The sequence below is a fragment of the Carya illinoinensis genome, chromosome 11 (assembly GCF_018687715.1).
Source record: "Carya illinoinensis cultivar Pawnee chromosome 11, C.illinoinensisPawnee_v1, whole genome shotgun sequence".
NCBI classification, from domain to species: Eukaryota; Viridiplantae; Streptophyta; class Magnoliopsida; order Fagales; family Juglandaceae; genus Carya; species Carya illinoinensis.
In genome coordinates, this window is record NC_056762.1 from 40705201 (window position 1) to 40731974 (window position 26774).

Consider the following 26774-nt stretch of genomic DNA (forward strand, 5'->3'; position numbering starts at 1 on the left):
GAAATTTATTGAGTTTTAAAGATATACGTCGTAATGGTTGTCATATTGAAACCATTAACGAAGATGATAAAGAGCATCTTCTCATTACTAAAATAATTTCGAGCCAGAAACTCGTATTAGGAAAACTGTCTGCCCTCTTATCTGGATTGTATTATACATAAATGAGAACAATTGAATCATATGTTGTAATGCACCAGAAATGCATTGATCCCAAAATATTTATGACTTGGCATGATCGCCTTAGACATCCGGGATCAATAATGATGAGACGAATAATTGATAATTCGTATGGGCATCCCCTAAAGAATCAGAAGATTATCTTACCTAATGAATATCCATACTCTGCATGTTCTCAAGGTAAATTGATTATCAAACCATCTATCTCAAAGGTTGTTTTTGAATCTCCATTTTTTTTACAAATGATTCATGGGGATATATGTGGGCCTATTCAACCATCAAGTGGACCGTTCAGATATTTTATGGTTTTAATTGATGCATCAAGTCGATGGTCACATGTTTGTCTACTTTCCACTAGAAATGTTACATTTGCTAAACTTCTTGCACAAATAATTAAGCTACGAGCACAATTTCCTGATTATCCAATTAAAACTATTCGATTGGACAATGCAGGAGAATTTACATCTCAAGTTTTTGGTAATTATTGCATGTCAATAGGAATAGATGTTGAACATCCAGTTGCCCACACACACACTCAAAATGGTTTAGCCGAATCATTGATTAAAAGGTTTCAGCTAATTGCTAGACCTTTACTCATGAAATCAAATATTCCTATTTCTGCTTGGGGACATGCTATAATTCATGCAGCATCATTAATTCGAGTTAGGCCATCATCATATCACAAATATTCACCATTACAGCTTGCATTTGGTCAACAACCAAATATTTCTCATCTTCGTATTTTTGGATGTACTATATATGTTCCAATTGCACCTCTACAACGTACAAAGATGGGCCATCAACGTAGACTTGGGATATATGTTGGGTTTGATTCTCCATCTATTATCAGATACCTTGAGCCTCTTACAGGGGATATGTTTAAGACACGTTTTGAGGATTGTCATTTTGACGAATCCATTTTTCCAACATTGGGTAATGAGAAGTCGGTGCCTGAAGCACGGCAAGAAATTACTTGGGAAAATAAAGCGCTTTCCCAATTTGATCATCGTACAAAAGAATGTAATCTAGAGGTTCAAAAGATTATTCGTTTGCAAAGTGTTGCAAACTAATTACCGGATGTATTTACTGACACTAAAGGTGTGGTAAAATCATATATTCCTGCTGTTAATGTTCCAGCAAGGATTGCAGTCCCTGAAGGACAAGTTGCCAAAATAGCAATAGGCGAGTCTAAGATACGCCTGAAGCGTGGACGGCCTATTGGTGCTAAGGACAAAATTCCTCGGAAGAGGAAAATACAAAATAAATTTGGTACTCCTGAAGAGTCCATACCAACATAGGCCATAAAAGTCATTGATGCTCCTGAAGAGAGTAAATCTCCTGAGAAAGAACCTCTTGAAGAGGTATTTCATGAAATATCTTCCCTTGAAGAGGGACAGGTACCTGAAAATAACGAGATCTCGATACATTTCATGAGTACAGGAGAAATTTTGAATAGAAATAAAACTATTGTTGACAACATATTTTCATATAAAATGGCTCTTGACATTACCAGAAGTAATGAAAAAATTGAGCCAAAAACTGTAGAAGAATGTCGACGTAGAAATGACTGGCCAAAATGGAAATCAGCTATTGAATCTGAATTAAACTCGCTAGCAAAGCGAGAGGTCTTTGGACCAATTATACAAATACCAAAGGGTGTAATGCCCGTTAGATATAAATGGGTATTTATACGTAAGCATAATGAAAGCAATAAAATTGTGCGATATAAATCACGACTTGTTGCACAAGGTTTCTTGCAAAAAACGGGGATTGATTATGAGGAAACATACTCTCCTGTTGTTGATGCAATCACATTCAGATATTTGATCAGTTTGACAGTTATAAAAAGATTGGATATGCAGTTGATGGATGTGGTCACTGCATATTTATATGGATCATTAGATCATGACATATATATGAAAATCCCTAAAGGATATAAAATGCCTAAAGCTTCTAATCTGAGTACATCCAGAAGTATGTATTCTATTAAACTTCAAAGATCTTTATATGGGTTAAAGCAATCCGGACGCATGTGGTATAACGCCTTAGCGAATATCTATTGAAAGAAGGATTTGAGAATAATCCAATATGCTCATGTGTTTTTATTAAGAAATCAGACTCCGGATTTGTTATTATTGCGGTTTATGTTGATGATCTAAATCTTGTTGGAACTCCTGAAGAGATCAGAAGAACCGCTACATATTTAAAAAATGAATTTGAAATGAAAGATCTTGGCAAAATGAAATTTTGTCTCGGCCTGCAGCTCGAGCATTTGCCAAATGGAATTCTCATTCATAAGTTAAATTATACAGAGAAAATCTTGAAACACTTTTACATGGACAAAACTCATCCCCTGAGTACTCCAATGGTTGTCCGATCACTTGATGTGCAGAAGGATCCATTTCGTCCTTGTGAAGACAATGAAGAAATTCTCGGTCCTGAAATACTTTATCTCAGTGCAATTGGAGCCCTGATGTATCTTGCAAATTGCACTCTGCCTGATATTGCATTTTCAGTTAATTTACTTGCAAGATATAGTTCCGCACCAACTCGAAGACATTGGAATGGCATTAAACATATCATTCGATACCTTCGAGGTACGGTTGATATGGTATTATTTTATCAACATGGTTCAAGTCCACAATTAGTTGGATATGCAGATGCAGGTTATCTTTCAGATCCACACAGAGGTAGATCTCAAACTGGATATGTATTTACTTATGGAAATTCTGCTATATCATGGAGATCTGTCAAACAAACACTATCTGCTACCTCTTCAAATCACTCAGAGACCATTGCAATTCATGAAACAAGTCGAGAATGCATTTGGCCAAGATCAATGATCCAACATATTCAAGAAAAGTGTGGTCTTCCAGTGATTAATGATAGTCCAACAACTTTATACGAAGATAATGCTGCTTGTATTACTCAAATTAGAGGAGGATATATCAAAGGTGCTAGAACCAAACATATTTCACCTAAATTCTTTTATACTCATGAATTTCAAGAAAAAGGTGAAATTAAAGTCAAGCAGATACGATCAAGTGATAATCTGGCAGATTTATTCATAAAAGCATTAACAACTGCAACATTTAAGAAGATTGTGCAGAACATTGGAATACGGAGACTTGAAGACCTTTTATCATGCACTTTTCAGGGGGAGTAATGTCTTGAAGACTTATGCTGATTGTACTCTTTTTCCTTCGCTAAAGTTTTATCCCACTGGGTTTTCCTTTGCAAGGTTTTAATGAGGCAATCTTAAAGCATTTTACGGTACACATGAATATTGTACTCTTTTTCCTTCGCCATTGATTTTTTTCCCACAGGGTTTTTCCTTGGCAAGGTTTTAACAAGGCATATTCATTATATGTGGTCATCCAAAGAGGGAGTGTTGTAAAATAACATTATTGTAAAATAAATTGTATGACCACCTTAAGCCAGCCGTCAAATGCACAATGCATAGTACTAGCATAGTGAGCTAGCTGTCAAATACACAGTGCATAGTACTAGTATAGTGAGCTAGCCGTCAAATGCATAGTGCATAGTGCTAGCATAGTGAGAATGCATAGTGCTAGTCGTCAAAAGCATAGTCCCATTTGTACTCCTATATATATCGTTGAATCCTTTAAAAAATTCATAAATTTCATAACCTCTCTGAGTTCTATCTCTTTCTCTCTCCTTTCGAAAGTTTTATAACGGTTCCCATATTATATATTTTTATTTTGAATTGTACACACAATTGAAAAGAATAAATCCTTTTAATTAATTGCAAATGGAATCCAAATCCATATTATACTAACTTGCCTAGTTGTACCGTACTGATAAAAATGGTGCAGATCAGCCGGCTTCCTCTCACAATTTTGATGCCCGCGGGGCCCAAGTTATACGATGTCGTTTTCTTTTGTATAGTTTTATCTATCGAGTGGATACCGATCCATCAAATATGTGTGTGTGTGTGTTGATGTACCTTAACATGTTCCCATCTTGCAATTACGAAGAAAAAAAGGCTTAGGAAAGTCCTTGAATTCCCTAACTTTTGCTGTAAAACAAACAGTACTTAAGGATCCAAATAGAGTATAAATAGCTTAAGAAAACAAATATTTAATAAGTAAATATTATGACAATCATATTTATAAACAGCAAATGTAATAGTTTGCACAATCACGAGATTATTATACAAAGACACGACAAGCAGCACCACAAGACAGACAGACAGACATGCACTCAATCCTCTCACACTTCCTATTATTATTATAATTTTTAATTGTGTTGTATATTAATTATATATGTACATTCTGGATGGAAATATATATTTTTGCCTTTAGCTTGGTAATGTCCATAGTGTAATATCAAGCACCACGAAAGGATGGAATTTAAATGTCATCGTGTCCATTCCCTATCATGATTTGTGTCTCGATGATCCAGGTTTAAAATGGGATCTCAGTCCAAGCCAACACTGGTAATAGTCAGGATCCATGAAAGGTGAGTCGAGAGCCCATGGGCAGATGCGGGGGATGAGACTGGATTCGAACATAAAAGCCATGGTATCAGCAATTCTACACGGCCCTGCCTCATTTCCGCGTGCAATGGTTCCCTGTGCATCACATAGATGGATGTGAGGTTAGAACTTCCTTGACCCTTGAAGGGGCTGCTGGCTCAAGAGTTGAGCCACAAAGTTTGAATTGCTCCACTGTCAGCTTCACTCGAGGTTTTAAAAGAGGAATACCTCATATGACTTGGTATCAGGACCATGGGGACTCATGCAGCTGTGAAGGCTTGCACCACCTGGGAAGAAACCATCAGCTTTTGCCTGAGAACAAAATTACGTAAATAGTTATTATCTGCCATACCAAAGAACAAAGCTGAATTTTCTGTTTCCACTTCCTCAAACATGTTGATCTTCCCATCTATTACCCTGGCACATCTCAACATGAGCATGATCCTAAAATTTGCTGGTTTTACAAGAACATCTATAGGCATAAGTGGCGATTTCACAGCCCTAGTATAATGATGCTATTCGCTTTAAATTTCAATGGCATTTGGAAAAGAAGCTTTACATTTTTTTCATAAGTAAGCCAATCTGATTCAGAGTGTAGAGAGGTGCAACCAAAATACAGTGGAAGTATACAATAGGAAACACCCAACTAGAGAGAATAAGAAAAAGAACACAATTCCATGTAATCTAGGCAGCTAGTCTCTTTTTCCATTCATATGAAGGTTTTTCTTATCTTTTACATTCACTAATCTCACTCAAAGATCAATACCAACACATACGAATATGCTGAGCTGAGCAGTTAGAAGTCAAATTTATTACCTCATAGCCACCGTGAATGAGGCCCATGAATTCACTCATACAATTGCGATGGTAATATGGAGGCCGGAATGTATGCTCAGCAACCACCCATCGAGGAGGGAAAATGACAAAATCGAGGAGCGCCACACCAGGTTTTTCAGTAGGCACTGTCAATACTGCATTATAGTTGGAAAATACCAATCAAGATTATTAAACACACGATATAATTGGACGAAAAAAAGAAAGAAAGGAAATCAAGGTTTCCCCATAAAGAATACCTGTGTTTATCGATGGATCACCATGATCAATTAAAACGGTATTGTAAGGGCAGAACTTACCTAGATCGTACTGCAAGTAAATAACATTTTACTTCAAATCAGGTCCACGCATAATCATACTAAGAAGTGATTTTTCAGTCTTTGTGTCTTATCAACAACAACTATACACAGTAAAGAAAAGCTGTCGGTTCTCATTGTTTCATATGTGTAGAAAGGATTAATTCTTTCCCAGTGACACCCACCTTGTATGGAAAATAGTTACCATGCCAAGCAACTACATTGAATGGAGAGAAATCCTGTCTCGCAGTAAACAGTTCACCGCCAAACTTTTGTACAATGGTATAGCCTGGACAGGAACCGTCTTCAAACCAGGCTATAGGAACAAGAAAATCCCTTGGAGCAGCAAGACCATTAGCACCTACATTTAATCAAAATAAGACCTCCACATAATGAAAATGTTCAAAAAAGTAATTTATGTAATATAATCTGTATATGATAAGAGTTACAAAGATTTCCACACAATGGCCACAGCTAAACAGGAGATTAGGTACCTATGAGTCCAAGATCAGGAAGTTGAAAATGGTTACCAAAAACCTCAGCAACATAACCACGTGACGGGCCATCAGGTAGATCAACAGCAAAACGAAATCCTTGAGGTAAAACAGCAATTTCACCAGGGGAAACGTGCAATTTCCCACATTCGGTAGTGATCCATAGCCCTACACAGTCAGCATGGTGTATTCAATTCCAAGGCAAGAAGGCATGATGGTTACGTGATTCATGTGAAAAAAAGAAACAAAAAGCTCATCACTCATCCTCGTCCAAAAATCAATAATTTGCCATGCATCTCCTTAATTAAGGGAAATGTGTTTCACAGAAGGTCGTCTATAAATTTCATTCCTCCCTAGTCTTTAGTGAAAGATGGCCTTCTAACAGGGTAATGGAGAATATATATATATCCAAACAAAGAAAAATCCCATAGTCATAAGCCAAAGAAACAATTCCTTTAATGAAAAGTGACATCAAGAATGGAAGCGCAGGTATCAAGATAGTGACAATCACTTACTTCCCTCTTGTGGAACTATTAAGAAGTCACCATCAGCATTGCAAAAGGCGCAGCTATCCATTGTTTTGTTGGCTGCGTACCTACAGATCGAATTCCTTCGTTATCAAGGTGAATATATAAACTGCAAAGTTTCAACAATAATTGCATCGAATCTGGTCATAAGGGAATGAAAGACAGTTAAATGAAGGCAGCTTAAAGTTGTGTTGATGACATAGACGAACTGCTTGTAAGCATTTCTTGCCACCGGGCATACAAGCATAATGCATAAAAAAGAAAGAATAATGCTAGATGCAGTTATAAAGTGTGCAAGTTCAGCACGATCCTTTTGGAAAGGAGTGGGATTCGCTATTAAAAAATGTATTTTTTTGTATGGGTCCATATTTGTTCAGTTTTTTCAAAGAGATTGCACTGCTGCATTTGCACACTCAATATCATTTCTCAAAAAGAAAATGCTTTTGGTCTACAACAGTTTAGTCAATACTGATATACAGACTAGTGGCGCCTAAGATAAGTATCTCATTTTGTTTAGCTTGTGAGACCAGTTCAAGCTTAGGTGTAACATCACAACTAGACTTTAAAGGTCCTTTACATTAAATCCATCAAAAGACAGCTGTTTGATAGTTGGAAAAATAAAAAACCCCAAATTAAAATCAAAGAAAGCTTCGACACATGGAAACCCGAAGTAAAATTTATGGTCATTCGACAATTATGGTTTCCCGGAAATAAAACAGAGCTCAAAGTAAATACTAGATCCTTTTCCCTTTTTTTTTTCTTTTTCTTTTTACAAAAAGAAAAAAATTCTTAATTCTGTTTCAAAACTTGGACCTTCGTTTAAGCTTGGTGCTCTTCACCATGTGTAGGTAAATTTAGTGGTTTTCAGAACACTAATGGGTGGGTTAATGCCAATTGGAGAAGTGTCAATAATGCTAGATTTCTCCTAATTCTCATTCGACTATCAGAAAATAGAAGAGAATCAATTGTAGATAACATATCAAACAAATCAAAATTCTGAAACTCAAACTGTGAATTGAATTGTAACTAATATACCGGCTATAGAATACCGATTACATGTGAATAGCAAATCCATGCCGTAGGAATGAGCTGCCAGCCCCGCATACAGTGTATAGCCCATCAATAAAATCTGTTGGTGAATGGGGAAGATCTGCAGGCTTCCATCGTAGTTGAGTCGGCGTGAGAGAACTGTTGGACTGGTTAAATTCACTCACGAGCTTCCCATGACCTGGTGCACGAGGTTTAAATGGCTCGTGGGTAACCGATGGTTTGATACGATATAGCCAACTGTCAAAGGGAAAAAGAAAACAAAAATTACATGTAAAAGCAGAACCATGAAAGATACATAGCACAACCTGAATCACAGAAGATAGAGCTACAAACACTGAATAAAAGAAACTGATCGAGAAATAAAAATTTTAACACTACAAACTCAAGAAATAATGCAAGGCTGCCATAAATGCACCAATGCAAGCGGCTGATTTCATAAAAGAACGAGTCCAAAAGAACATGGATACAGTAAATGCGAAAAGGCACGATTGCGATGATTTTGGCCGAGAAACTGCTTTCAACATCGAATAGTTAAGGATTCACGTAGTAATCCGCAATAATTATTTGACACCAGAGCTTTGTTGAGTTTTTTTTTATAAGTCCTCCGTAAATTTTAATCTTGAGAGATTAATATTCAAACAAAGGAAAGAAAGCCGCTAAATATGGACCTGCGCAGGTTGAGCTTGCGAGGGGAGGTGAAGGAGGTGCCAGATATCTGCTCGGCATAGAGGCCGTAGGGGCAGATGAGCGGGCTGTTTTGACCCTCAGGCAGAGCTCCGGGGATAGCCTCTGACGCCAAGTGGTTCCCAAACCCAGATTGGTAAGAAAGGTCTTGGGGGAAACCAGAGCTGTCGGTTTTGCTGACCGGTTTGCTATCCATGTGTAGTCCTACGAAGCACAAGGCAGACCAGAGGAATTATGGAGATGATGGTATTAATACCGATGACAGAATAGCGAAAGAGGATGACGGGGATTACGTGGCAAGATTGCCCGCCAAGGAATATAACTAATTCTCTTTCACAGCATGTGCATGAATAGTAAATTAATATAATTCGTTAACGAAATCCTGTCCGCCATGGGGAACTCGAGAGGATCCATCATCCCCTCTGGCCTATGGAATGGCGTTTCAGCAATGCTACTCGTGATTTTATATTATATATTTTAAAATTATTTTTTATTTTATTTTATTCTTATTAAATTAATTAAATTATTTTATTTATCATTCATACACTACATATTTAATATAATAAAAAAATAAAAAAGATATAATATATGATGTGTAAAGATGATAAGTATAATTATTATTTTTTTTCTTTCAAAAAAATTCATTTTACTTTCCCAAAATATATTTTTTAAAAATTGCCTAATATTATTAAATTATCATTTTATCTTTAATTTATTATTTAATTCATTTTCTCTTTTAAGAACAAGGAAAAAAAATATTATTTTCACTAATAAATTAGTATTATAACAAAATGTGTGATCATTTGAGCTTTAATAACTTCGATTGTTATCTAGTTTATTGCTTACTATTAGAGAACGTGGATATGATTGATCGGAGTCACTTATACCCAATATCCTATTGAGATAGTTTTGAAATGTTAAAATTATCTAATGTTATTATAGTTTAGGAAATGGGTGAAAGGGATTAAGAATCTCTCAAATTATTATCCAAATTTTAGTATCAAGTAATGTTGGACATAAGATATTAAAATGAAATGAACTGCAATGCTCTGCATATCCTAAGAGGCCTAAAAGAAATCATACTGGAAAGTGAAACATGCTTAAAAAGTAAAAGGAAACATTTGGAACAAAAACTGAAAAGGAAAAAGAAAAAGACACCTTTTAGTCACTGTGCCGAATGGGTGGCACTGCAGCCATCGCTCCCATTTGGGCCATTGGGAGTTGGGAGTTATCATTAGTTATGTTGGTATGCTTTTTTTTTTTTTTTTTTACATGTATTTTTTTAATATTTATATATATATATATTTAAAAATCACAATATCATTAACAAATAATTTTTTAATTATTGAGTAAAAAAAGATTACCAGCAATAGCTCCCAAAGTTTTTTGGTGTTAATCAATAGAAATAGCCAATTTCTTAGAAGTAAATTTTGTAGAAGAGCAATACTATACAACTTTTTAATTACACATTACTTTTTTTTTTAATTTTTCAAATTTTTAATATTTTTTTGAGTTTATTTTTCTTAAATTAATTCAATTTTTCTGTTTATTATTCTTATATTAAATACTTGATAAAAAAATATGATATATAAAAAAGATGTAAATAGGAAGAAGTTGCGTAAAATTCACAAAATGTTTACAACCTAATTATTGATACAGTGATATTTATATAAAAAGTAGTACAAAAATTAATTCATTTTTCTGAACACTTTGACTTGACACAGTCATTGTCGTTGTGCTTTGTGTAGCACGCCTTTCAATAGCCTTGACAACAAGCCAAGCATGACAAAACACGATTTGTTTTATCTCGTCGTATTATTATAATTTTTATATAAAATATAATAAATAATTTTAATTTTTTAAATATTAAAATAAAAATATTATTTAAAAATATTTTATTTAACTTTCATAATTAATTTATCTCATTTTAATTTACTATTCAAATTGTACCCAAACAAAAGGTTAAATGCTAATAAATATTTGAGTCTTCATGTTTATACAAATTGATATCATATTTTTCAAGTTTTGCGAGCTCGTAGGAATTAAAATATTCACAATTAAGTACATTTATCAATTACCTCTTAAAAAGTTAATTAGAGAATTGTCACGTGACATTCCGCTAATAATTATTTGTAAAAATATGAAAAATGTAATTTGTATCGTTTAATTACTCAATTCAAATTAGATAGTTTGTTAAAAATTAAATAAATTATTATTATAATATAATTTTTTAATATTAATTTTATTTTAAAATTTAAAAAAATTAAATTATTTATTATATTTTATGTAAAATTTTAAAAAATTATAATAATTATATTAAATAAAATAGTTTAATTTTGTGTAACTAAAATAGTTTATTTTACTAATCTTTTCTAATAATGACACATTTGGCAACTAGAATGTGCATTCGTATTTCCTCGTATTCTTAAAATAAAAGAGAAAAAAAATCAATTTTTTTTTTTAATTTGTCGGGTAACAACACATTATCCATTCGTTGGAATCAGATGAAACAATACAAATTATTCCAAATATAGATACAGTTGTGCACGTCTTTTATGATATCAGAATTTTTGCAAATACATATTTTATAGACAAGAGGAGAATTTGTATCATTAATAATTAATAATTACAACTTTTTTTATTTTTTCTAGACTTGAAACTAAATCATTATCTTTTATTTTTATTTTTATTTTTATTTTTATTTTGTAGTTGAGTCGTCCAATGTTAATCATCACATACAGTTTGGCCTTATCGATGATCCCAAAGGGGTTTAGGACAGACAGACACTTCCGTAACAACAATGCCATAGAAAAAAGCAACCCACCAAGTCCCTTTCGTTTGGAGGACAGGCCATTTCATCTAAAGTTTATTGTTTATCATAATATTAGGCATGCGAATTACCTCCATTATCTTGCCCCATTTGATTTCATCTTTTTAATTGAGATACAAGTGTAAAATAGATAAATGTTATATAATTTTTTTCATAACAAATGGGTATCATTAAAAATAAATATATATATTTTTATATTATTTTATAAAAGAATGACCTAAAAGTTATCTATTTAGAATTGTACAAATCATTTCTCTTTTAAAAATTTTTTCTTCTTGTTGAAAAACGTATGGAATCATGTGGTGTGATGGTACGAGGAGTTACCTCATAGTTTTAAATTATGTTTTGCTCCAACTATTGCGTTCAAAATTTTTAGTTTCGATTTAATATCTGATACACTATATTTCATTGTTTCATTCCGTTATAAATTCTAGCTTATTTTAGCTATTTTGGCCAGAATTGGCATTTCAGGATCCATTCCATTTTTGACTTTTTTAAATATTTTAAATATCATTAATTTTAATAATTTCTCTATTATTTTATTTTGTTTCTTTGTTTTTGTATCTCAATTATTTAAGTTTGTGATTTTTTCTATGTATATTCATTTTATAAATTTTTAATTTTTTCACATATATATATATACATATATATGATACACACTTACACATATATATTTATTCTATTAGTTCTTAGTTTATATAGACACATAAATATTTATATATAATATATAGTTAATTTTGAAACGATATATTAAAATATACTGCTATCGAAATATTTCAATTACTGTACTTAAATTAGAATGATCACTTAAATGGAATCTAAAACATTGAATTATATTAAGAGTAAATTCTTATGTGTGAGCGAGGACCCTTTCACTAGGCATTTAGTCATTGTCAAATCTTCAAGTCAACCTTCATCTCTAGTTGGCGGGTAAATATTGCAGTCGAGTTTCCGTTTGCCTTTGCCCTCTTCTAGCAAATCTAGGTTTAGTTGGAGAAAACATTTATGAATCATGATAGGGACATGAATGTTCTGCACAGGAACAGACATATATGCCAACCCGCCTCCGTTATAGAAATTGCTGATCTGAAATCAGGGATGAAAAACAATCAACATAAGCAAATATAAATAAATTAATCACACGATGTAGTTTAATACAAAAATGATGAATGCAATCGACGTGCGTAACCGGTGCGTCTCCATGTCCTTTGTGGATTAATGAAATGGAGGGTTTCATTCAGAAAACCAAGGAAACCAAAATTTCTGACCCTGCCAAACTAGAGAACATTTAAGATGCTGATTAGTAGTAGAAACTATACTGATTTCAGAATCCTCTTTCAAAAACAGCCAAATATTGCCTTCTTCTAAGTCATTGGAGATCACCTCAGGTAAACCAAGCTTTCCTCCCATTTTTCAAACTTTATCAAATTCAACCATCTCTCCAATATAGCTACATACTCAAGCTTTCAATGATTCTCTCTCGTAACTCAACCAAGAAATGTGGAACAAAAATATTGAACTAATTTATTGGATCCATTGTCCCTTTTTATTCCATCAGCCTTCAATGAGCTATGGAAAACAGTACGACTACATCCACGAAGATGAATGTTCAGCTGGATGGTATTGATGCCAAACCAGACAAAGATGAAGACGAATACACAAAGATTGATGAAGACGAAGCAACTCGCCCACGGAGACACTCGTGTGCACGACACCCATTTCGCCGGACACCCATATCTCTTTCTTCTCAACTATGGAAGACGAAGATGAAGAAGCTACCAAATATGCCGCTGCATCTCTTCCTCTTTCAGTCAGTTTTGAGTTTTGTTTCTTTTCAGTTGTGGAAGACCCAGACGAAGAAGCTCAACACCCACGAACGCTTCTTCCTCTTTCCACTTCTAATTTATGTTTTCTTTCTAATTTCGTCTAATTTCGTCTAGTTTCTTTTTTTTCGTTTTTTTTTTTTATTCAACTGATGTGGCTTGCCCGCTTCCCCCTCGGTTACCCGTCCTGGTGGTACGTAGAAGAACTGTTATGTTCCAGGCAAGATTTCGGTGTGTTTGAACCAAATTCCATTATTCTGACTGGAATACTAATTTTAGTCCAAAATATTAGATTAGGGGGTTTGCTAGACGCAGTCGGTAAATACAGTTGGTATGCAGTCGGCTGTATGGAATAAATAAAAAAAATTATAAAAATATTTTTTTTTTCATGATTGTACAGAATGAATAAAAAAAAATTTATTTTTTTCATATAGGTTCCATATTAATTCATTTTTTTCAAAGTGACTGCATGCCGACTGTATTTTTCGACTGCATAAATCATTTCTCAATAGATTATGGCATTTTTTTAAGTTTATTTGGTAATTTCAACAGTATCAAATATTAGATTATTGGCATTTTTTTAAGTCTAGTACATTTTGATGATCTTTCTCCACTTGACTCTTTCTTTTAAATCCGTTTTGGTTGAAAAATACTTTCAATCCATTTTATTTCATCATTAAAATTTTTTTAAATTTTTACATAAAATATAATAAATAATTCAACTTTTTTAAATCACAATTCAATCTTTTCAAATTCTATTACAATAATAATATTAAAAAAATAATATTTTAATAATATTTTATTTAATTTCATCTAAAATATTGTTAGAATTTTATTTTTTTAATATTATTATTGTTTTGAAATTTGAAAATATTGAATTGTTTATTATATTTTGTGTGAAAATTTAAAAAAATTAAAATGATAAGATAAAATGAGATGAGATAGTTTCTCAATCTAAACAACTTGTTAGTCACCAAATCCAGCCACTTACAATTCAACAAATGATGAATTTTTTTATTAATAAAACTTGGATTTATATTAGAATACGGGATTGTATGATGTAAGAATTAATATTATTCTTACTATTAGATCTATGTGATGGTTTTTTTTTTTTTTTGGTTTTTAAGTTAATAAACGTTAATCTATTATATATACACACATATATAATGATATACATTAGTTATCTTGGAATGGTATACTAATATCCAAATATTTAGTTGCAAGAATAATGCAAGTCCTACCATTGCTAACTCCCGCTGGAATTTTTTTTAAATTTTATATTTACTTCGTGATTAAGTAAATATATTTTTAATGATGTTATGAAATTTAAAAAAAAATATATTTAAAATTATTAAAAATATACATGTTAAAAAAAAACTAAAATAACTAGCGATAAGCTACCAGCTCTGCCTGTAGTGCGACCCTAGTTGCAATAACGTACTAAATCAAAATGATGAATTTAACTTTTGGTTCGAGGAGTTCGACCGTGCCATAGTCAAGAATGCTATCCCAAGAGCATTGACATTGGCTTCATCAAAGCTATCTTCAAATTTTGATGAAAAGTACAAATTTTCCATAATTCTAAATCTTCCTATCCATAATCTCACATTGGATTAGCCATTAGATTCATCAAAATAATAATATAATATTATATTTTTAATAATATTTTTTTTTCATATTTTACAATTAAACCTACTATATATACATTAATAATTTAATTTGATATTTAAATTATTGATTTCCAATTAATTTTTTTTCTCAACCTAATTACCAACAAACACATTTTGCCAATCCTTCTTCTACCTAACAATCAAATATATAATAATTTAAGGAACAACAAACACATATACAATTTGTTCATCCAAGATAAAATATGTTGAATGTTGGTAATTAAATATGTTGGTAATTAAATATGAGGCAGTGGATTAAAAGCTACACATCTCGTATGGATCTCTACAAATAAAACCAGCTTCATATTATCTACACAATATCACTAATATCACCCATACATCTCTACAAATCAGATTCTAAAATTCCCATATATCACTGCCTGTGCAGAGTCAGATATCAATAGCAACACAAGATCACTGCCTGAGACAGTTTCCCATATATCACCTAGAGTGCCATTCTCTTCAGTGAAACCAGCTGAGCGAGCTTCAGCAAAGGAACGGGAACCTTTCCTAAGTCCAATCTGTCAGAAGCAATAAACCACAGATGAGTAAAATCCTAGAGTGAATAAACACCTAGAGTGAATAAACACAATAAAACATACAAAATAATAACCACCTTGACCACGATATCAGATTTCACTTCGGCAAGAGAATCTCTTAAATTCTGGGCTTGAGAGGGTCCCTAAACACAAGAAACAGAGGTTAGTATATCCACACCTTCTGGGAACAGATGTCCAAACTGTGTCCAAAATTTCATTCAAGAAAACAAGGGTGAGAAGGTAATGAATTTACAGGGAGGAAATAAAGTATCCAAGCATGAGAAGGTGCCAATGGCCTTTAGGCAAAATGGCACCTCCAGCTTCATAAGCATGTGGTGCTGGTGGGTAAAGAGTTCAAAATTCATGTTCCCATGGGTATGCAAGTAAATTACAAGGTTAAGCAAAAATAAAGGGTTGGTCAGGCCTTGAATTTGCTCCCCAATGGTCACCAATTCGAGTCCCCTCAGGCCACTGGAGGTTTACTTGATAGTTAATTCTAGGGTTTTGTAGGATCAGTCGAGATGCATGCAAACTAGCCCAAACACCCACAGATATCAAAAAAATAAAAATAAATAAATAAAAAATAAACAACAATGGCAGTAAGCAAGAGACACGTTCTATAGGACAGCTAGCATGTTGTAACTTTAGTCTTTAGTAGAGAAAAAGAAGTAGCCAGTAGTGATTGATAATCAAGTACTGCAAATTATCTTCTAACCAACTTGCACTAAAAATAACAAGATGCCACACTACTTATCCGAGAGAAATATTTTCTCCATGGCCATTTATAAGCAAAAAACCTCTGAGAAGTTTGAAAAGACCTACTAATTCCCACATCACTGACATCTCAATTTTTCTTTTATCGAGAAATAAGATTTTATTGATCATAAGAATAGGTAAACAACTCAAATCTCTTGTAGAAATTAATTTTTTGCGCAAGTACAACTTGGACAAAAAAGTGCACTCAATGGATATAAGATACACTCTTTTCCAATAAAAAAAGTGATACCTCCTCAAAATTTATAACAAGTCACATAAAACTACTCAAGTAATTGCCTAATGATCAAGATATAATATTGAGCTCAATTAATTTACCTGGGAACCCCAGCCAATACAACCAATCTGCTTAATCCCCTTGAATGCATCCGGCAGCAAAGGGAATAAATCCCTCCCTTCTGTCACAATATACTGCATTAACAATTATATAGCACTAAATTATCATTCATCGTTCTGTTTTACGTATATATAAAAGTAAAACTATCATTCACCATTAAAACAGAGAATGCTATACATTCATGCACACGCAGCCACATATATAAGTAGATGTCTTTGCTGCAGAGCAGAATCGAGTTTTTATAATTTTAATTTACATCCCTCATACTCTATCTATACATCCAACGGACCAACAATCTTATTAAGTCAAGAACATTTTCTCCCAAAGAGTTCTCTTTTTTTCTATTAGTATGGTAATCTCCCCTAAGAAAATGAATAATTCCAAAAAAAATTTTGGTTCCCCAGAAAGAACGAGAGAAAATCAACACGAGTATTTACGCAAATCAACGAGAAATGTACACACCTGACTCATCCAGGAAAATAAAACGAACATTAGCTATAACTTTCCCACGCTTTCCCTCATATATTTCCTGAGAACAAGACAGACAGAGTGAGAAATCTATGTACCTCGTCGTGACGAGCGAGGTTGACCTTCTCCTTCTTAAAGATATTGGTCTCGAAATCAAGCGAGGTCAGGGGCTTTATGGCCGGCATCGAAACCATTTTGGCACCGAGAGCAGACGCGCCGACAAAACCAGGGGCTTTAGCTCTGAGAGCCCCCAGGCCCTTCGAAACCGACGTCGCGAAACCTAGACTGAAGGTTTTAGAGACGGGTTTAAGGGTTTTAGAAGACGACAATGATGAAGGCTCACAAAGAGCCAGAGAGAATGAAGAGGTAGCCGCCGCCATAAAAGAACGAGCTAAGGTTGAAGGAGAAAAAAAACAGCAACCAACCTGAAGCCACGAATCTGATCTGAGCCAACCCAGAGTATGCGAAGATGTTTCTGCTGAAGAATAGAAGGAATTTACCGATCGGCGTTAGAGCTTGAAAACGATAGAAAGAGGGAAAGGGGGAGAGAAAACATACGGGTTGGAAAGGAGATGAAGCTCGCGTGAATATCCGAGAGATACACACCCTTCTTCTCTGATGAAATCGGTTCTACGTGAAGAATCCGAGAGATTTTGTTTTCGTCGATGGCTAGAAATGAAAAAGAGAGGCACGGGGGAGAGAAAACGCGGGGAGGAAAAAGGAGAGAAGGAAGAGAGGGGGAAAATAAAACAGGCGGTTGGACATTAAATGATGAATAAAATAAGTAAAAGATGCACATTCCAAAGTTGAAGGAAACGGAAGATTTACTGTATGTCAAAACTTCAGATTTGAAATTTACCGAGACAAATGCAGTGGTTTTTCGTAGACATTCATCAATTTATGCATTTGCATTGGCTTTTCATGAAGCCAATGCCAATGCTCATCCCAAGATACCACCCTCATGGGCATTGGAGATTGGCTGACCACCGCATAGGTTATGGGGACTATTCATTTGTGTAGTCACGTGATTTTTATTTTTAAATTCTCTTACGTTTAAAAGAATTTAAGATTCTGTTTGGCCACTGAGAATTTTTAGATAAAAATTTTGAGTTTTAAGATTAAATATTAAAATATTATATTTTAATATTATTATTGTATTGAAATTTGAAAATGTTAAGAAAAAGTTAAATTGTTTATTATATTTTATATGAGAATTTAAGAAAGTTGTAATGATGAGATGAGAATTTTATGTTTGAGATAAAAATTTCTTAAGACCAAGCAAAACCTAACTCATTTTTTAACAATTTTTCTATATACAGTCACTAGTCACAAACGATTGGAAGTTGTTGATGGCACATCAGCTCAAAAAAAAACCAAAAACAAAAGGCTAAATTTCATCTGCACTAGGACGGCTAGATAGCTTTCATGATAAGAAAGGATAACAAACTTTGAAAGAAACTTGTTTGCTATCCTTTCATCTGCACCTTGTTTGCCGCCCTTTCATCAAAGAATAAGAAATAAACTTTTACACTGAAACAGAGCTCGTTAGCTTTCAGAGAGGTTTTGGCTAGATTTCATATGGGTTTTGGTTTGATCTGTTATGAAAAACGATGACAATGAATTGAAAAATAACAACGAACGAGAAAAAACGATCACACACGCAATCACACACGACACAAGATGTACGTGGTTCGGCAAATTGCCTACGTCCACGGGAGCTGCAGAGGATTTTATTATTGAGAAATATCACACTACAAGATGGGTCTCAACACTGTTCATCCACAGTGTTTTCGTGTCTACTGTGCACTGACATAAGAGGCAAAAAATCATATATATAGTTCAAACGGCGGAATCCCTAAATCGCATGTTCGCTCGAGCGGCGTGTCGAGCCCGCGTCGAGCGAACTTCCATTCCGCGTCTCGCTCGAGCTCACTGTCGAGCTGACGTCGAGCGTTCGACTCTGCCTGATTTCACTCGAGCGGCCAATGCCTCCGCTCGAGCGAACTCCTCCCGCTCGAGCTCACTGTCGAGCTGACGTCGAACGTTCGACTCTGCCTGACTTCACTCGAGCGGCCAATGCCTCCGCTCGAGCGGTGTGGACCAGACTCCACAGTACTCAACATGATAATGTTCATGTTAGTTCTATGTCTTCCTGCTCGTCTGTTCTAATTCGTTGTGTTCGTCTGGAATCGTCGATCGTTTCGTGGGTATTTTCCTACTTGTCTAAATATCCTTTTTTTCTCTCTCTGAAAGAAGAAAGTAACGTAGAAGCGAACGAGCTAAAGAATAATACGATATTAAAAATTGGCTGCTGAAACTCCTAGTTTCTTCTTTTTACTCACAAATTAGGAAAGTTTGATCTATCCTATAGGTATACACACCTTGCAAAGTCCTCTTTTTATTTATTTTTTATTTTATTTTTTCCCATTACTATGATGTGAATTATCTATATATGTAATGGGCTTTGAGTTTTCTTCGTTGAAATCATGTTGGTGGAGTAGCTCTGTTCACACTGAGTTTGCAGGACACATTGGTCCGCTTATACTCTTATTTATTTATGCAAATATTGATTCTATACTTGTCGAGTGCATTTATGGTTTTATTATAACATGCAAATCAATAAAATATGGTATAATTATAATATTCCTGCATTCAATTTGGTCTACCTGTACATAGGTTAGAGCTTGGAATAGAAATGAAAACGAGGGGGCTGACAAAGGGGAGGGAGGCTTTGAGGCTGGCTTCGAGGGAGGGAGACATGAGTGGCTTTCACTTGACGTTCGCGTGAGTCTGATTCAACAGGTAGCTTGAGCGAAAATTATACTGAGATCTTGCTCTAGAGGCACTCGATACTCCCTTTGAGTGAATAATGCATAAAAGTAAAAATTAAGATTTTTACTGCGTGACACTATAAATATATACTTAATAAAAGATTTAGCACATCTTGAGTGTTCTAAATAGTAAAATTTCATTTTAAAGTATATTTTATGATTCCTTAATATAATAAAATTCTTAGTTACTTTGTGGATATAGACACGTTATTAAACTCGAAAACTCTTCTTGCAGTCGACTGAAGGAAGCGTCGCGCAACCGTGTCTTACGTGGTTAATGAAACGGTTCGTTTCATGCATTTTTGGATTCCATGAAGACAAGCTACCCTTACAGTTCGTTTCTCCTTCTCCCCTCCACTTCGCCGTTCCCCTTCCTCCTCCATCTTGAGTTTCATTTCTCTCCTCCTTCTCCCGAGTTTCCATCCTCCTCTGATATTCTCCTTCATTTCATTTGCTGAATAGACTGAACAAGCATTACTTTGATCTCAAGGGAAAATAGACAGACAAATGCAACGATCAGAGAAAAGGAATTTCTTATTTGTGCTGTTCTTGTGCTCTAGAATTTTTTTCAAAGACAAGTGTTGTTCTTGTGCTGGTCAAAAAGTGCTGCTCATATGCTCTAGAATTTAAAAAACAAAACAAAAACAAAAATAACAAAAATTGATCTTAAAGTCTATCTTTACTTCCTACTTGATAATTATTTAGTCGGAATAATCAAGTTGTTCGAATTTTTTAATTATATTTAGGCAAACACAGAAAGGTATACAATTATTTTTTTAACAAAACTCAAATCGATATTAACAGCAACCTAAACATATCCAAAACTTCGATTATTTGGAAACTCACCCAGGTATAATTATAGAGCACAAGAACAACACTTCATAACATTTCATATTATTTGGAAACTCCCCCAGCTAGCTTCGAACTCACCCAGGTATGATTATACAAATATATTCTTCCTCCAGCCGACTGCAAGAAGAGTTTTTCTTTCATGGAAGGCTACCACAGTATTCCCCTTAGGTATTTAGTTAACAAAAAGTTATACAAAGGTAAATTTCAAATTTTTTAATTACATTCAGGCAACCTGAAACTAAGGCTTTGCCAACCGAGAGAGATCCGTTCCAAAATTTTTCAACCCTGCTCAAATGAAGCCCATATGCCTATATGTGGAGAACCCATGAAGAGAACACCTCCAACCCACGAAGAGAAGGTCGGTTACGCATGTAGACAAGCTCCACGAAAACGACGAAGCTCCAACCCACGATGAACAAATTGAAGATAACCCACAAAGAAACACCGAAGAGCAACTCAGTTACGCACGTAGACAAGCTTCTCGAAGATGACGAGAACCTCCAACCCATAAAGAGAACCCACCGCTCGATCGATTATGCACGAGATGCTCCACCCACGAAGACGAAGAGAACCTCAACGAATAGAACCTCTGCATCTGAATATTTCGGGACTACACGCACAAAGCAAACGTCTATTTTTGTTTTTGTTTTATTTTATTTTTTATAATTAAAATAGCAGCTGACGTAGCAGCCGACTCCGCGGCGATTGAATAAGACGACTGTATGTAGCAATTTTGATTTCTAAATGGGAAATTCCGACCGACCGAAATGGAACAAAATTGAAAACCTTGAAGCACTATCGTGGGCTTTTGTCTAGGGTTCATCATCCCAAGAACTTCATTTTCTTCAAAATTTATAGTCTTTTTTCAAAAGAGTTTTTTTTTTTTTTTTGAAAATTTCGTGTATAAATGTACTATACATATTGTCATTTTCCGAAAGAATATTCTCCCGAAAAATCTATTTCTCCTTATAAAAAGAAAAAATATACTTAATACCTAATATGATAAATATCAATAATTTAATTTTTAACTTGATTTTAATTTGATTAATACCGAGTCAAAATCTTTCAATCGCTTGAGCTGGTCACTTTTTTAAGATTTTGCAACTCTTATCCATTAATAGAAGAGAGCGTGAGGACATCGAGTAAGGTAGAGACAAATACATAAAAGAGAAATACTTTTTGCAGTCGGTAGATGCAGTCGGCGTGCAGTCGGTTGTAAAAAAATGAATTAATACGGGAGTTACATGAAAAAAAAAATTATTTTTATAACTTTTTTTTTATTCATGTAAGTCCCCCTGAATATAAAAAAAATTTTATAATTTTTTTTTATTCATTCCATACAGCCGACTGCACGCCGACTGTATTTGCCGACTGTATGTAGCAAATCCCTTTTTTTTTTGAACCCTTTCGTAAGAATTTGCAAAAACATTAATTCGAGAAGAACAAATGAAGTGTATAAAGACTCGCATGCTGCTTAGCTATAGTATTTATAAAAGTTTTTCTTTGGCAAATGATTGTTCATAGTCATCTGGATTGTTTTATTGTTATGTAATTGACTCGTGGTTTTCCTCGTGAATCTTCTTCTCCCAACACTCATTTTCTCTTCGTCGCCTTTTTTCCCTTCCCTCTACCTTGAATGCCTCTTTCATTTTTATTTTATTTTTTCCATTTTCACTTTCCCCTTTTCTTTTTCTCCCTTTCTCTCTTCCCTCTAGATGGGCCTGACCCTCCCTCTCTCCCCTTCGCTCCATTTTTTTCCCAGTTACATTACTGCTTTCATCCTTCGAAAGTTGTCGATTTCTTCTCTCTTGGCTTAGATCAGAAGCAGTCGGTAATTTTGTATCAGTGGAAAACCAAATCTCGACATCAAATATTTCACTCCTCTAGCTTATGCTTTCTACCCTAGACCGCCTCTCCGAGTTGGTCAATTTTGATTTCTATTGTGTGGCAATGGTAAAATTCCTACTTTAGCTTGTGGATTCGATTTGTATTTGTATTGGTTGGTTTTTTTTTTTTTTTTAAAAAAAAAAACTCATTTGATCAGTGGTGTTTTCGAAGGTTGGCAAGTATTATTTGATCTATAGATTCGATATGTGGTCCTTTTGGTATTTGTAAATTTTGAAAGTTGCTTCCTAATTGAGTTTGAATAGGTTATTTCTAGTTGTTAGGATTATTAGGTTGGCTATGCTAAAATGAAGCTGGCGTATAGTTTGAGTTGAGTGAAGTAAAATTGGATTCTTTCAAGTCTATTTAGTTTAATGCGTATTTCGGCAAAAGAGAAGATTTTGAGCAAACTGTGGGTGATATTTAGTTGCAAAAAACATAAATCTAATTTTTTTTATTAAGTTTTGGAAATTAGAATACATGGATGATATTTATGAGGAAGTTTATCAAAATTAATAATTCATTGGATTGATTTTACTTGGGAATGCCGAGAAGATATTAATTGGTCTCATAGATGTTAAGTTCAGATTGGAGTTTGAGTTTGGACTGCATAGTTCAGGATTATTCTCAGTTTGAGTTTGGTATATGAAAATGTGTAATGCTGTAATTGGGGCTGTAAGGATTTTTCTACATAATGCAGGCTTTTATTACTTATTAGAAGAGTAGAAGAGCATAGTGTGTAATAGCCCGCTAGAAATTTAATTGTGAAATTTCTATTAACTTTAAGAACCTCGTGAAAACCCCATAAGTTTTCACGAATCCATTAATCATATAGGTTTTTGTCTAATTACATAGTTAGTGTTATTATTTACTATGGTATCAGAAGTGTGTTTTTGATTATTGGAGATAGTTAGAAGTGTCAAAATGTATTATGGTTTGTGCCATTAGACTCGGAGGGTTATTTAAAGTCTTATGGCGCAATAACATTTTTTCATATTTCGGTAAAAAACGTCTGTTTAAAACTGTAGATATTATTGGATAAAAAGAAATATCTTGAGGTAATTTTCATGAATATTATTGGGTAAAAATATTTTGAGTTGATTTTTATAGATATTATTAGATAAAATATTATGAGATAATCTTTTATAGATATTTTGGGTAGGAGAAAACTACACTCAACTCTCAACTCCAGCCTCATTTCTTCCATATCTCATCCATAATTATCTCCAGCCACCTCTCCCCACGAAATTATCTAATTACACCTTCCAATAAAAGATTATCAAACACTCTCTCTCGGACAGCTTTTAGGAGGTCTTTTGCACGCCCATTTCGAAGCTGTTGTAAGTGTTTTATCATAAAGTCTCCTTCATATAAGTTGTTCCTTTTTGAGTCTAGTTTACATGGATATCTTATTTGCCCCCATTTGAAGATCATTTGGTCAGTCAAATATTGTATAAACTATAAAAAGGTCATTCTGGGAGATAAACTGGAGAATATGTTATAGTTTGGAGTTTTTGACCAAGCTAATGGATAGATATTGGTCCGAAATTTTTATGGAGTATTGTTAACATGTATATGTGACTATTGGTTGAGGATTTTTGCATGATTAAAGGTTTTGATGAAAGATTTACTTAGATTTAGAAACTTAGAAACTGGAAGAAGAAAAACAGTTTCTGTTTTGAGAAAGTTTAACTCTTTGGTGGTCTAAACCTATTCTAATGACTTTAATAATTTTATTGGAGGATCCTAAGTATCTTATATACATTTTATATTATTATTTTGAAGATATTTGATGTTAGTTTCAAAGATATGAAATTTTATGCAAAGAGATATTCAAACAAGCCAAAGTGTGGATATTCTTGGCTAAATTTATGTTTTGGTTAATTTCTAACCATGTGATCTTGAATTAGAAGCTTATATATGTTTTAGGACATCTTTTTAAACCATGTGATGATTTGGTTTGAAGATCATATATTTATAAGTCATAGATCAAGATATTTATCAAAACTAGTTGAGGAAAAAGTTTCTGTTTTTGGATTAAGTGTAAAACCAAAAACTCCAAATGTTATTTTGTGATTTTGGTGACTTTGGTTTGATGATTTAAAGCATGGTTGATGTTAGGATGATATTATGAATATGTTAGAAGTAAGATTTGATTTTTTGAAACTCTTGGAGATGTTTTGATTTAATGTCAAAACTTGTGATTCAAGTGCTTGGATCTTTTTACAAAAAAGTTTGGTGTTAATTATTAGCTTTTTCTAAATGGATGTTTTAAGTATGATTTTGAACTTAGGATTGGAAGATGTTTGTTGCAAAATTTTGGTTTAAGCATGAGTTTTGAAATTTGAAGGAATTGCAACAAAAATCAATGGAAATGGCCTATGGATGTTTCGGCCATAATGTGTTCTTCATAGTTGTGTTTTGTTTTAAATTTTTCTGAGTTGATATTTAAGTTTAGGACAAAATTTACATGATGAATGTAAATTTTGGAAACTTTTGGAGTTAGTATGCAAAATCCTTAAGTTATGGGTAAAACGGTCATTTTCCCACATGTAGAGAGTAAAATGAAAATTTTACTCTTTAAGTTAGTATTTTTCCATATTTCAAATTATTAGTGATTTAGTTCTAACTTTTAGAATCACTAATTACAGTTCCTCGTGATCGCACTTGAAGTTTTATAAGAAACGCGGAGATCGAGGTAAGTTAGCTTTTAACTTACTAGCAGTCTACTGTGTATGTGTGCTAAGTAAAGGAACTACAGTGTATGTATGTATGTTATCAAATATGTCATGTCATGCCAAGTTATCACGTAATTGTCTATTATACAGAATTTATTCTGTCATCAATTTTTATCTGTTACATAATATATTCTGTCATGTATTACTGTACATTACAAGTATGTCATGTTAAATATGTTGTCTGTTATATGTTATGCCATGTTATGAAATGTTTCTATCTCAAGTTGGTCATGTATTTCAAGTTATGTTCAAATCACGTTATGTTACGTTAGGGCTTCAATCCTTTCGTATTCTAGTCACGTTTCATATTAAGTTTGTGTAGAATACATGGGGCCACAACAACTGTGGAGTATGTATTTACACATAGAATACATGGGGCCACAACAACTGTGGAGTATGTATTTTTCATGTTAAGTCAAGTTTATGTAGGATACATGGGGCCACAACAACTGTGGAGTATGTATTTAACTGCATTGTGATGTGTAGAATACATGGGGCCACAACAACTGTGGAGTATGTATTTACACGTAGAATACATGGGGCCACAACAACTGTGGAGTATGTATTTTTAATGTTAAGTCAAGTTTGTGTAGAATACATGGGGCCACAACAACTGTGGAGTATGTATTTACACGTAGAATACATGGAGTCACAACAACTGTGGAGTATGTATTTTTCATGTTAAGTCAAGTTTGTGTAGAATACATGGGGCCACAACAATTGTGGAGTATGTATTTTTAAATGTTAAGTCAAGTTGTGTAGAATACATGGGGCCACAACAACTGTGGAGTATGTATTTAACTACAAATGTGATGCGTAAAATACATGGGACCACAACAACTGTGGAGTATGTATTTTTCATGTTAAGTCAAGTTTGTGTAGAATACATGGGGCCACAACAACTGTGGAGTATGTATTTTTAATGTTAAGTCAAGTTTGTGAAGAATACATGGGGCCACAACAACTGTGGAGTATGTATTTACACGTAGAATACATGGGGCCACAACAACTGTGGAGTATGTATTTTTCATGTTAATTCAAGTTTCAGAGCAAGTTCATGCTAAGTCAAGTTCACTTCATGATTCAATTTAAGCTATGTCAATTATGTTATGTTGTATACTAAGTTATGTTTTAATTACTTATGAATTTGATTATGCATTTATGCTTTTACTGTCATCCATGCATCATTAGTCTGTATGGAAGTTTTTTGTTAACTTGCTGAGATTTGTAATCAAATCTCACTGTGGTAGTCCCAACTACCATTCCCCCCGAATGGTAGATCTTGTTACAGGACCTGAAAGAAGATCAGGAGCTGACCAACTAGGTACAGTCGACTGAACGACGGTGCGTCGTTAAGGTTAATATAGTAGTTAAATTACTACTTGTACGATGAAGTTGCATCTCCAGTACTTTTAGATCATAACTATTTTGGAATAGTTCTGTGATCTTAGTTATTCAATGTATCTTT

The 26774-nt window shown here is 33.8% G+C and overlaps 2 protein-coding genes and 1 long non-coding RNA gene across 4 annotated transcripts; 1 reads left to right on the top strand and 2 right to left on the bottom strand.

Moving 5' to 3' along the window:
• Window positions 1-4277: 4277 nt before the first annotated feature.
• Window positions 4278-8985, bottom strand: LOC122280501 (homogentisate 1,2-dioxygenase-like). 2 transcript variants are annotated; one of them, XM_043091420.1, is made up of 9 exons: window positions 8545-8985; window positions 7883-8113; window positions 6815-6894; window positions 6300-6467; window positions 5991-6166; window positions 5809-5818; window positions 5492-5646; window positions 4904-4987; window positions 4278-4771 (listed from the first exon to the last, which is right to left on the bottom strand). In XM_043091420.1, the coding sequence occupies exons 1-9, from the start codon at window positions 8754-8756 to the stop codon at window positions 4577-4579; spliced, it is 1311 nt and encodes a 436-aa protein (XP_042947354.1). In that variant the 5' UTR covers window positions 8757-8985; the 3' UTR covers window positions 4278-4576. The 2 variants fall into 2 exon arrangements, with proteins under 2 accessions (XP_042947354.1, XP_042947353.1); XM_043091419.1 differs by having other exon boundaries at window positions 5749-5818.
• A 3646-nt stretch (window positions 8986-12631) lies between these two features.
• Window positions 12632-13468, top strand: LOC122280502. Its single transcript, XR_006229920.1, has 2 exons — window positions 12632-12778; window positions 12949-13468. It is a non-coding gene; the product is annotated as an uncharacterized LOC122280502 (long non-coding RNA).
• A 1570-nt stretch (window positions 13469-15038) lies between these two features.
• LOC122280395 (ketol-acid reductoisomerase, chloroplastic-like) lies at window positions 15039-17703 on the bottom strand. Its single transcript, XM_043091280.1, has 4 exons — window positions 17100-17703; window positions 16515-16607; window positions 15500-15565; window positions 15039-15404 (listed from the first exon to the last, which is right to left on the bottom strand). Exons 1-4 carry the CDS (start codon window positions 17379-17381, stop codon window positions 15234-15236), a joined length of 612 nt encoding a protein of 203 aa, XP_042947214.1. The 5' UTR covers window positions 17382-17703; the 3' UTR covers window positions 15039-15233.
• Between the last annotated feature and the right edge of the window lie 9071 nt (window positions 17704-26774).

Bases quoted from the DNA above. Each gene is read 5' to 3' on its own strand.
- LOC122280395 (XM_043091280.1), bottom strand. From the start codon at position 17,381: ATGGCGGCGGCTACCTCTTCATTCTCTCTGGCTCTTTGTGAGCCTTCA. The intron at 15,566-16,514 runs GTAAATTAATTG...TCTTGTGTTTAG, and splicing joins GTATTGGCTGGGGTTCCCAG to GGACCCTCTCAAGCCCAGAA. The intron at 15,405-15,499 runs GTGGTTATTATT...TGCTTCTGACAG, and splicing joins AATCTGATATCGTGGTCAAG to ATTGGACTTAGGAAAGGTTC.
- LOC122280501 (XM_043091419.1), bottom strand. From the start codon at position 8,756: ATGGATAGCAAACCGGTCAGCAAAACCGACAGCTCTGGTTTCCCCCAA. The intron at 8,114-8,544 runs GTCCATATTTAG...TCCCTTTGACAG, and splicing joins CGCAAGCTCAACCTGCGCAG to TTGGCTATATCGTATCAAAC. The intron at 5,819-5,990 runs GTGGGTGTCACT...ATTTACTTGCAG, and splicing joins GTAACTATTTTCCATACAAG to TACGATCTAGGTAAGTTCTG.